Here is a 12,958-nt window from a genome sequence, read left to right as displayed (position 1 = left end):
GGAAAATCTAACCAATTCATGGTCGGTCCAGGTCATGGCTTCTGGCCGCTCCATTATAATGTCAAAGTTAGAACAGACTAAATCAAGGACATGGCCCCCCGCATGCGTTGGAGTCTCCACCCATTGTTTAAGATGGGCCATTGAAAGAGTTTCTCCAAATCTAATTGCCTCACTGCAATCCGCCATATCCATATGGATATTAAAATCCCCCAAAAGGAGATAATTTGCAAACTGAAGTGTGCGGGGTATGATGGCTTCTTCAAGATCCCCAATGAAGTTGCCAATATAGCCTGGAGGACGGTACACAAGTGAGCCACCTAGTGTCCAGTGAGAATTAAAAGCAAGACTGAAGTGCAGGAGTTCTGCTTCATGAAAGCCTTCAAGGGGTTCACATAAAAGGGTCCAATGCTCTCTATAGATCACTGCGATCCCTCCCCCTCTGCCCTTGGGGCGATCTGCTCTAGAGATCTTAAACCCACGTGGGATTGCCAGTTCAACGACGGGAGCGCATGAGTCATTCATCCAGGTCTCTGTAACGAAGAGTAGGTCAAGCCTATTCTCCCCAAGAATATCAAATATAGCCGCAGCATGTCTCACTAGAGACCTAGCATTGATAAGCGCCGCTCGGATCCTACAGGTATCCAGGCTGGGTTGTACAGAGTGGACCTCAGGCTTAGGAAGATGATAACTACAAGCCAGACACACTTTGCCCTGACTTTCACTCACCAGCCACGAATGGCTCTCCACGCAGCCACGGGATTTAAGAGCCATCAGGTCTGCATGGGTATACCGCAGAGCAGCGTGGGGCTGATGCGATTGAAAACACCTTGGGGGCCCTGCCCTGGGCCCGTCCGGGACACGGACGGGCACAGACGGGCCCTCCTTTGGCGCTCCTTCGGCGCGCAGACGGCGAAGGAGCCCAAAACGTAAGCATGTCCCATAATGGAAGCAGAACAACCAGTAAAAGCCTTGCAAGCCAGAGAGTGCTAAAGGATAGCAGTTAAGTTCACTTCTCTTTCGGGACTAATCATGGAAGGTTTATCAAAACCAGGCGAATGTGCCGAACAGTATTAAAATTAACGATTTTAAATATAAACTATAGCATTGTTTTGACATATTAACTAATCGTCTGGCTTTCACTTGATTATCTTGAAGTGTTAGACATAAAGAGGGCTTTTTTAGAGACCTAACGCATATACATTTCAATCAACAGGTGGATCGACATTTGGACATGCAGCAAGTTGCAAAAGAAACGGATGGGTTTTCTGGAAGTGACTTGAAAGAAATGTGCCGCGATGCCGCACTTTTCTGTGTCAGGGAATATATAAACTCTGCAGCAGAAGATGGGTGAGTACGCTGAAAGGTTGCTTTAAAAATGCTGCTCCAGAAGTGAGACTGCAAATTCAAGAGGACAGGCCGTAGCCTGATCGATTAGTAATTACAACATGTTAGTGCACAGTATCAAACGACTGCTCTTCTGTGTGTTCCAGCTGCCGCTCTGAAAGGTGTCAATGAGTGTTCAATATCTGCACTGCTTATGCAGACAAATGGTGGTTGATGAACCCAACACCCTAGCGCGCTTGAGCCACTGTGATATGATAGAAGGGCATGCTGAAAGATCTACAGATCTTGGCCACTGGAGACTGCCAGACTGTTTTATCCACTTGTTCACCATGAGTTCTACACACGTCAAAGGTGGCCATCTGCCATCCTAAGTTCTTTCATGTTTTTTGGTTTTAGTTTTGCCATAAACACAATCAGGAGCACAGAGGGAAAAGCAGGGCGCAGGTCGCCCTCCACTCATGAAGTCATGCAAACAATGACCGGGTCCATTTTAGGCAGTGTTTGATACTGTCTCAACAAGTGTACAACATGTTGCAATCATTTACAACTCTCTCCCCTTCCTTAAAGATCAGTGGGGTAGAGAGTACACAGTTACCACGCCAGTTTGAAAAGGCCTCCATCCCTTCTAGGACAGTCGTGATTAATGGACAACAGACAACAATGTGAATAGTGAAAAAAATGTGAGAAAGCAAGATGACCCCTCACGGGCGAACCACCAACGGGGAACCTGGTAGGTACTCACCAGTGTAGCCCTGCTCTCATCATCGGCAGTCATCGAGCTTTAAAGAAATGTGTCCAAATAACGTAGATGTGTAAGTGCAATTAAAGTGCAGTGGAAAACAGTGCAAAAGACAGTGTAATGCGAAGAGATAGGAAACTGCACGTATTTACGACCTTTATTCTCTTTCTTCGTGCAGCCTATCTATTTAAAAAGCAGGGAGTGGCTATTAATTATAAAACGTGTCAATCAAGGAGGGAATGGCCCAGCTATCCAAGGGACAGGGTACCACTATGTATACAAGAAAAAAATCCCTTGGAATCTCTCAGGAACACCTTTCGTCACAAACATTCCCTTTTGCATCCCAATTATTCGCTAGGAGTTACAAATTCTCTAACAGTGTGAATCCTAATGTACCCCCCACCTTCTAGTGCTAGTTGTGTGAATTATCTAAACAAGGCAAATTCGAAGTTCGTACATTTTTTCAGGTTTGTATTGGGTTAAAAAAATGTAAAACATTACAAATGATTACAAAATTATTCACACATCAAAATCATATAGAACAATAACATTTAAAAACATGAAAGAGACTCAAGTGCCGTGATTGTATATGAAATCATCTGGAAGCCAATTCAAATGGAATCACAAAGGTATTGTCCAGAATCCAATAGATTATTTCTGGTGCTTGGTTCCTTGAATTTAGGCGTTTGTATAGTTAATGCGCATTAACTATAAAAACGCCTAAATTCAAGGAACCAAGCTCCAGAAAGGTGTTCCTGAGAGATTCCAAGGGATCTGTTTCTTGTATTAATTATATAACCACAAGCCAACATGTTTCATTGCTTTGTATAATTTAGGCAATTTCTTCAGGGCATTAATTTTCTTGCCACTGCATCAAAGCTGGACACACCATTCTTCACGACTGTCAAGAGAACACAAATACATAGGTTCTTTACAAATTGCCCATAAAACCTGAAATCAATTAGACACACCAACTGTACAGAACAAGCATTTACAATGCAATGGTCTCGGCATTATTAAAGGTAGAGCTATTGGCATTGCTCATGACAATTTTATTTTTTTATTTTTTTTAAATCCTAAATAAATGGCATTGTCATTTACATTGCCAATAGCTTAATCGTTAAATAAATGGCATTGTCATTTACAATGCCAATAGCTTAATCGCTTGCAAACGCATGACCTATTGCATTTACACCCACACAGTGCCACACACACTAAGCCACCCACACAGTCATTCACATAGAGCCACCCACACACACAGTGCCACCTACACAGAGCCACCCTCACACAGAGCCACCCACACATAGAGCCACCTAAAAAAAAGCTATCCGCACAGAGCCACACACACACAGAGCTACACACACACACACACACACACACACACACAGAGCCACACACACACAGTCACCCACACACAGTCACCCACACACAAAGTCACCCACACACAAAGTCACCCACACACAAAGTCACCCACACACAAAGTCACCCACACACAAAGTCACCCACACACAGTCACCCACACACAGTCACCCACACACAGTCACCCACACACAGTCACCCACACACAGTCACCCACACACAGTCACCCACACACAGTCACCCACACACAGTCACCCACACACAGTCACCCACACACAGTCACCCACACACAGTCACCCACACACACACAGAGCCACTCACATACACGGAGCCATCCACCCACACAGAGCCACCCACACACACACAGAGCCACCCACACACACACACAGAGCCACCCCCACACACACACAGAGCCACCCCCACACACACAGAGCCACCCACACACACACAGAGCCACCCACACACACACAGAGCCACCCACACACACACACAGAGCCACCCACACACACAGAGCCACCCACTCACACACAGAGCCACCCACCCACACACAGAGCCACCCACCCACACACAGAGCCACCCACCTACACACAGTCACCCACCCACACACAGAGTCACCCACACCAAGAGTCACCCACACCAAGAGTCACCCACACCAAGAGTCACCCACACCAAGAGTCACCCACACATAGTCTCACCTGTAACTGAGTCTGCTTCTTGGAAAGCGGGGAAGAGGTGACCCCTTGATACCGACTCCAGCAGTTGGTGTCCGCAAGGGGCAGATCCCACATTCCTTTCCATGCACTCACACTTCTAACTGCTCCTAAATGTCTGTGGAGGGCATGCCTGGTGGAGGGATGTAGAGGGAAAATGTTGCCTTCCTAGTCGCATTGGCCCTTTCTGAAATGGATTCCTAGTGGTTCCCAGACATTTAACAGCTGCTGACCTATTCACATGTCTACAGTCTGCAAACATGCGCTCTCTCCTTGCTGATACAGAAACTGCAACATTTGGGGACAGACACTGTTGCTGAGGGACTGGTGCCAGCGTAGGGAGACAGGCAGACTCTTACTGGTGTAAGGGCAGACATGGTGTTGGGGCAGACTTCAGTGGTGAGGATGGGCACTGGTGGTGCGAGACCTACACAAGTGTAGGTGGCGACGGATGTATGGGAGGGACATGTATGGAGATAGACACTGGTATGAGGGACAGATACTGGGGGAGGGGTGGACACTAAGCGACAGACACTGGTGAAGTGGAACAGACACTGGCGACAGGAGCCAGACACAAGCGTAGGTGGCGATAGATGTATGGGGAGGGACATGCATTGGGATAGTACTGGTATGAGGGACAGATACTGGTGCTAGGGCAGATATTGGGGGAGGGGTAGACACTAAGCAGCAGACACTGGTGAAGGGGAACAGACACAAACAGACACTTGTGTAAATGACGACAGATGTACAGGGAGGACATGTATGGGGATAGAGATTGGTATGAGGGAAAGATAACTGGTGTTGGGGGAGATATTGGGGAGGGGTGAACACTAAGCGACATACACTGGTGAAGGGGAACTGACACTGGTGAAGGGGAACTGACACTGGTGAAGGGGAACTGACACTGGTGAAGGGGAACTGACACTGGTGAAGGGGAACTGACACTGGATAAAGGGCAACAGACACCAATGCAATCCCTCGGCTGAGGGTTGTGCACTGATAGAAGTAGTAGAGGGACGGCTGCAAACTGACAGCCTCAATGACAGGAAGGCGGGGAGAATTAATTGCCACAACAACCTGATTGGAGGGCTGCGTTACTAAAACGGTGGGTGCAGTGCCACAATACCCTGGATAGTGAGCTGTATTAGTGTAACGGGCTGTGCACTGACAAATCTCCCTATGTAATGAGCTGTGCAATTACAATCCCTAGGTTGGCGGCCTGTATTAGTTTAACTGGTTGTGCATTGCACACCTTCCTGTGTAACCAGCTGTGCACACAGTCCACTGGATTGAGGCCTGTATTAGTGTAACTGGTTGTGCACTGACACACTTCCCTTTGTAACGAGCTGTTAAATTACATATTTCCCTGGACAGAAGGGTGCATTAGCCTAACTGGTTGTGCTGTGACACACTCTCATGCATGATGACCCGCACAGTGACACAGGCTCTTGCATGGAGGGGTGTATTAATGTAGCGGGTGTGCAATGACACTCTTCCCTGTGTAACAAGCTGTGCAGTGACACAGTCCCGTGGATGGAAAGCTGCATTAGTTTAACTGGCTGTGCACTTACTGACATACTTCCCTGTGTAACGACCTGTGCAGGCAATAAACAATCTCCTGGGTGGTGAGCGTTGTCAGTGTAACGGGTTGTGCACTGATACACCTGACAGTGTAACGAGCTGTGCTCTCAGTGCCCTGGACGGCGAGCTGTAGTAGTGTACTATGCTGTGCACTGACACACCTGCCTGTATAACAAGCTGTGCACACAGTCACCAGAACTGTGTGCTGTATTAGTGTACTAGGCTGTGCACTGACCCACTTGACTGTGTTACGTGCTGTGCACACAAACCCCTGAAAGGCGAGTTGTATACGTGCAACGATATGTGCACCGACACACCTGGCTGTGTAACAAAGTGTGTATGTAGGCCCCTGGATGGTGAGCTGTGTTCGTGTAATAGGCTGTGCAATGACACACCAGCCTGTGTAACGAGCTGTGCACACAGTTCCCTGGATGGTCAGCTGCGTTAGTGTTATAGGTTGTGCACTGACATACCCGCCTGTGTAATGAGCTATGCACACAGTTCCCTGGACGGTGAGCTGCATTTTGTTGTGTGAAGAACCACTATCAAAACTGAAGGCACACCGCGAACCCGACACCGTGACTTAATGCACATACATACGATATAAAACTTGCTGCAGGGATTTCTCAAGGGAAGAAACTCGTTACCTGCACATTAATAAAAATGCACTTTTTTTATCTCCTTGCTGTTCCCACCCAAGAGGTGCCGCGAAGGAAAGCGGAGGGAAGGGGGGACGAGCAGAGCAGCTCAGATCTGCCACCGACAGCAGCGCCCCTTCCCTGCCGGACCTCACATCAAGGGCTCCAGCGACTCTTTATCCAGCTGCCGCCCCTCTGGTGGGGGTCTGCAGCTCCCACCCCGCGGACCCCTTTACAGCCAGGGTGAAACCAAGGTGGGGCGGGAGGGGAGACAATTCGAATGACCCACGGAGCACAATGCGCCTCACAGGAATGCTCTCGAGTGTGTCATGAAATGACAAAGGACAACATTGACACTGCGCCGACCACACTGGACGGCCTGATATCGGCGCTAGGGGCGCTCCCACTTCACGCAGCATTGTCGCGGGCGGATAACGCGCCGGTTTATCTCCCGAGCAGGAAGGCCATCTTGAGAGGCCTGTAAGCCCCCAAAGGGCACCGCTGTTTCAAAGGCGAAATGTCTGGTCTCGGCCTATTGTCCCGGACGGGCTGCATAAGGCACTGCGACAAGAGGCAGCAGCGATAAAGCGCCGAGGTTGGGGGTGCGTGTGTGTGGTGAGGGAGGGGGGTGCCCTGTCTCGCGCCCACTTTTGTTGTGTGAAGAACCACTATCAAAACTGAAGGTACACCGCGAACCCGACACCGTGACTTAATGCACGTACATACGATATAAAACATGCTGCAGGGATTTCTCGAGGGAAGAAACTCATTACCTGCACATTAATAAAAACGCACTTTTTTTATCTCCTTGCTGTTCCCACCCATGAGGTGCCGCGAAGGAAAGCGGAGGGAAGGGGGGGACGAGCAGAGCAGCTCAGAGCAGCTCTGGAAACCACCACCGTCTTTCTCCGAGGCAAAGCAGAAATGCCTCGGAGAAAGCATGGTCATTTTCGCATTTGGGGGCGTGTGTTTTGCTGTTCTGAGTGACGGGCGACGTCACTGTCTAAAGAACAGCAAAATTTACGCCCCCAAATCCGAAAAGGACGGGGCTACATCGGAGTGATGGATCTCTCCCCCAATGGCTAGCTTCCGTTTAGGAAGCCAGCCAATGGGAGAGAGACCAGGAGGGAGGCGGTATTAAGCTGCCACACTAAGAGACAATAATTCTCGGACATCCGGTCTTCGACCGGATATTACCGAGACCTAAAAAAGCACCAGCCTTCTCATATGTACCCCTACGATGCCAAGGTGACTCCTACCGGCCGTAAGGATAGAGTTAAAACATAGGCACAACCCCTCCTGTGAGTCGTCCCAAGTCTCCTGACTGCAAAAGACATATGAAAATCATTTCCTTAAGGTACATACCTTCGAGGCATGAGAGTGTGTCGGCAATGCTACATGCCGCTGTCCCGCCAATGCCAAAAATCCATCGGGATTGCACTAAAAAGCCCCCTCTCCTTACCGATATTGAGAGACCCTTGCGTGTTTTCTCCGCCTGTTTGTCAGCGTTATAATAGCGCTGTTCTTAAAACGCTGCCTCCATTCGAAATCCCGTTGGGGACGCGCCTACTCTCGCGAGCGGAGGCGTCCGCCATCTTAGATAGAGATTCTCCTCATTGCTGGCAATTGCCCCTACTGGACGCGCCCGCTCTCGCGAGAGGGCGTGTCCATGATCCTAAAGCCTGCAATAATTCACTCAATAATTAATCTTTATCGAGCGCGCAGTTCCTTAACAAAATGTGAAATGCAAGTGACAATGATGTTCACTTACATCAGGGTCTCATTATTTATTTATTTACGCTATCACAGCGCGCCCAAATTTCAAACTCTGCATAGCTCTTAATATTTATTAAACACAGGTGCAACTCCTGCTCCTGTTATTATCTTAATGCTTATTTTTACCTATTGAGGAATTGCAAGGCCAAACCACACGGTGGCCTACAAGTGTATTGTGGCGGCCATCTTGGACTGTGTTTTGGTGACCCCGCCCCAGGACCAGCTTGTTACCTATAAGAGGCTGGTTCTTCACACAAATGCAAGCTGGTATTCTGAAACCAAAAGTATAGTTTGTTGTCATAAATGTTATAATCCAGCTGATTTCCTTGGTGTCAGCCATCAGCTATTGTGGTGTCTTGCCCCGAATGTCCACAGCACGCAAGGGGAAAAAAACAAAGAATGGATACTGCGGGGGCTACCAAGGAAAGAAGTATTGCATTTTACACCTTCACCAATACCAATAATGGAATGCCAATTTGTGGTGTTATATTGCATAGGCAGAACAGATTTTTAACATAGAGTTCATACGGGTAATCATAGAAATATGGAATCATTAATGCACTTTGTTCCATTCCAAGAGTTCCTTTAATCCCAACTGTCTTCATTAAGTTGCCCTTCGCATTTTTTTTAAATATGTATCATGGGTACCTACCCATTGTTAGCCATAAGATTCTCTCGGGTTACTGCCCGTTCTTTTTTGCAGAAGCTTTACTTTTAAGGGCAAAGTAACATTTCTTCAGTATTTCTAATAGAAAATCCCTTGAGAGATGTTTGAATCGGTAACTTCTTGGGTCGGTTTTTTCTTGCACTATGCCCAATGTTTGCCCAGTTCTAGGGCATGTATCTGCTTTTGAAACCATATCCTTTTAGGGGCGCCGTGGAAATGCCGTAGAGTAGCTTTACTTTGCTGAGGCTCCCTACCAGAACGGCACACTTCATATTTGTAAGTACAATGAAGCACGTTTGCTGAAAGCCCCCGGCACAGTTGTAAAACAATAGAGAGCAGCCATTGTTGGAGCCGCAGGCACCTGAATCTGGCTCTGCCTGTTGGACACGTGTCTGTACAGCACACAGCAAGGGCCTGCAAGGTTCCTGAAAGAAGCGGGAAGGGTGTCTGGCTTCAGGCAGCAGCTACTAGTGAATGAGCCACTAAATGGTTTACTCCGTATGAAGTGGGCCATTTTAGGCGAAGTTTGTGAGCAGACCAATCAACTTCAAGAAAGGTGCTGAGCTGCTAGAGAGTCCTGCTGCCTTCTGCTTCAGAAGACGTTTGCCTCGAAACTCCAGAATGGGCCCCTCATTGAAGAACAAGCATTTGCAATGCAATAGGTCTCGCATTAGGAAAGTTTGAGCTATTGGTATTGTAAATGACACATTTTTTATTTATGTGTTGGTTTTGAAAATAGCAAAATTAATAGCTTTGTCATTTACAATGCCAATAGTTATATCTTTTGCAAATGTGACACCTATAGCATTTGTAATGCAACATGTTTTGTATTTACGTGACTTAGATGTATTGATATTACAAATAACAATGGCTTTTATTTATTTTTTATAATCAATACTTAAATAAAAGTTATTGTAATTTTTAATGGCAATACCTTAAACTTTTGTAAATAACTTTTGTGAAGATTATGTTCAGTGTATGGGTTTGCGGTTGTTGATCTCTGTAGCTGGACTGAGACAGGAACACCCACAAACCCTCTCCTAGTTCTGAATGCATCATTACAGAGAGTCCTCCACACTGGCAGAATGTCCACACGTGCACTTTGAGTGTAAGGATGTCCGTCAAGCCTGATGCAGGTCAGGGTTGGGATTTTCATGCACAAAGTTCTTATTTAGCTGCACCCACACTGTGCTTCTCTGCAGAATCTGCCCCTGACCCTCTACCTTCCCTTCAGGTCCCAATCTGCTCCTGGCTGCCTCACATCCTCCAACACCCCAGAATACAAGCTACGGACCAGTCTCATGTTCTCCAACATGTACCAGCCCTTCTTGCGACCATACACGTGTAATTCAGACATAGATGTGGTCTTGCAAGGACATGGAGTGGTTGGTTGTGGGACCAAAAGACCTGTGAACTCATCTGTGCTTTGATGCTTTGACACTTTGCCATGTGTGTGTTTCCATGCAAACGTATGTTATCTTTCGTCCGAACTTTCTATATTTACCACAATTTGTAGCGCTTAGAACCAGATTAAATGTGGGGTGTAAATGCTATGTGTGCTGTTATTTTATAATCATTTGTATAGTTAATGGCTGCGGTATGCATGACTTCACTGCAGACGTCCGCACGCGTTTGGGATTTCTTTGCGGCTGGAGTCGTGGGGGGCAGGTGGCATTGTGTCGGGTCAGTGTAAGGAGGGGCCTGGGGCATGTAGTGCTTAGCGTCAATCCCTGTTGCTTCAATGAGACCACCCTGCCCCCCACTGAGGTAGCTCACACTGTGCTCTCGTGTGCAGGTCTTTGTGTCTGGGTGAGCCAGACGTAAGGCTTAGCAGATGACCGCGTCAGAGAGGGATTGCTTAACTGTGTGCAGGCTCTTTGTGGCTACTTTTCTGCATCAAAAAAAATGTGATGTGTTGTTGATCTTAGGAAATCGTCATCGGTTGGGTGGAGAGCAGAGATCAGTGCAAACATGGTTACTGTACTTTTGAGCACACCTGAGGACTGACGTGGGGGCTAAGCTGAGGACTGACGTGGGGCTGGGCTGGTCCTTACCCTGCAGCGGGGAGGTCAAACACAGGAGCAGGCTCGTCTTTCGATAACTCCGAGCACCTTTGTGGAGCCGGGTTATAAAGTCAGGAGGAGATGAGAGCCAGTGGCAAAATTCGGGTCCCGGCTTCCGAGCTCGACTAAACATTGTGATCCTGCACAGTTCATTTCGGCTCCTTGTGTTGTAAAATCTCGGCTATTGCCAAATGAACAGTGTGCTCCTGGCAACTCTAGAGCAAGTCCCGCGGCGACCCGTAAGCTCTTGGCCGGCCGGCCAATCCGGTCGCGGCCGACCGGAAGTCCCGCCTCCCGAGCTGCCGGCGCATGGAGCGCCCTGCCTGTCCGAATCAGCCCGGGTCCCCAGGAGGCGGCCGGGGAGAAGGAGGAGTGTGGCGCCTGTTGCGGGGCTCCTGGACATGAGGGAGCCCCGATTGTGAAGAGGAGACGAGACGCGCCGTGAGGCAGGCCGGCGCGACAACAGGAAACAGCGCCCCGGTGCCGAAGGAGGGAAGAAGAGTCCTGCTGCCGGGCCCTGCAGCTGAGGAGAGCCGCCGCACGAAGGAAGCCGGTGAGTGGGTTGCTAAGCGGGAGGAAGCATGTGCGCGCGCGAGTGCGGGGGGGGGGGGGAGGGGGAAGCATGTGCGCGAGTGCGGGGGGCGGGCTTTGTATGTGTGTGTGACTGTGGGGGAGGGGGGGTGTGTGTGTGAGCGAGTGTCTGTGTGCCTGTATGTGTGTGCCTGCGCTCGCCTGTGTGTGCGTGCGTGCATGCAGAGGGGTGGGGGCTGCCTGCCTGCGTCTGTGTGAGCAAGGGCTGAGTTACTCTGCGCATGCGCGGGTACTCTGCGCATGCGCGGGTCAGACGCGCGCTCCCGCGGTGAAAACTGCGAAGGAATTACGCTCGTGTCAGATTGGTGTCCACATTCCCAATAACGGGCCACAATAGGTCTGAAGCAGACACCCTCAATGCTCACGCATTGAGCGTAGGTCTGCTCGACCTAAAAATGGTGAAGCTAGTTTCCCTGTCCTTAGGCAGATGATTTAAATGAATCATCTTGACTGTCACCCTCTAAATGCACCATACTTGTATTGCTGCGAAAGATTGACAGCTGGTCTGTGTAAACATCCCTGTCCTTAGACAGATGATTTAAATGAATCATCTTGACTGTCACCCTCTAAATGTACCATACTTGTATTGCTGCGAAAGATTGACAGCTGGTCTGTGTAAACAATCAGTTCAACAGCCTGAACTCTTACAGACCAAAGGGCCTAAAACCTAGAAGCAGGAATGAGAGCAAGGCCAATAATCAATGTGAGGCTGGACAGCTATCGACGAATTGTAGAAAACACGGGAAGAAGTGAGCAAAGAAACTTTCTTGTAGTAGCTTAAATGTATGGAAGACCTTGGGTTTAAAAGTGAAGTGGTCAGACCCAGACGCGGCAATAGAATAGATTCTTTTGATGATGAATCCTCAAGTAAGGTCTGACTGCAGCTGCAGGATGAGCTAGTGCGATGATGACACCTGTAGGTAGGTGGCTCAGGGTTTGCACAATGGACAATGATGCACTGCTTTCCAAAGGTCTTTCCCGTCACTGAGCATAAATAGAAAGTAAATGAAGGCAAGAGAGACTCCACCTCACATTCTGTTCATAGGGAGGTATTCATTATCAGCATAGTACTAACCATGTATTCTCTGGAGTGGCGGGAACACAAAAGAAATTTATATCGCTCGAGCAGTGGAAAAATCCAAAATAGTTAATGGGATTTATCCCGCTTTAGGAATGGCAGCTGGCTTGTTGTTTTTTAGGGGCTTTTAAATCTGCATTGTGGAAGGGCATCATCCCTTCTATAGCAATGTGTGTGTATATTCAATTCAATCTTCTCATTCAAACTTTCAAGGCCCTACAAAACACTGGCCCTGCATACCTGAACAATTGCATCTGCTTTCACAAACCTTCCAGACACATCCACTCATCCAGACTCCTACTTGCACAAATCACAAGCAGACAGAAAACTAGGTCTGACGGTCAAGCCTTCTCATACATCACTCTAAAGCACGGAATGACCTACTGCTACACATAAGGGCCTCATTCTCACC

General features: G+C 48.4%; 1 protein-coding gene across 2 annotated transcripts in view; it reads left to right on the top strand.

The window, feature by feature from the left end:
• LOC147693203 (outer mitochondrial transmembrane helix translocase-like) overlaps window positions 1–12,958 on the top strand; it is a 306,515-nt gene that overhangs the window by 260,615 nt on the left and 32,942 nt on the right. For both annotated transcript variants that reach the window (XM_086933622.1, XM_086933623.1), the window contains one exon: window positions 1,214–1,347. In XM_086933622.1, the coding sequence (XP_086789748.1) occupies window positions 1,214–1,347 (134 nt within the window). The remainder of the gene's footprint in view (window positions 1–1,213; window positions 1,348–12,958) is intronic.

This window comes from Lissotriton vulgaris, chromosome 8, assembly GCF_964263255.1.
Source record: "Lissotriton vulgaris chromosome 8, aLisVul1.2, whole genome shotgun sequence".
Classification (NCBI taxonomy): domain Eukaryota; kingdom Metazoa; phylum Chordata; class Amphibia; order Caudata; family Salamandridae; genus Lissotriton; species Lissotriton vulgaris.
Note: the sequence above shows the minus strand (reverse complement) of the source record. Positions and strands in the feature narration are given on the sequence as shown.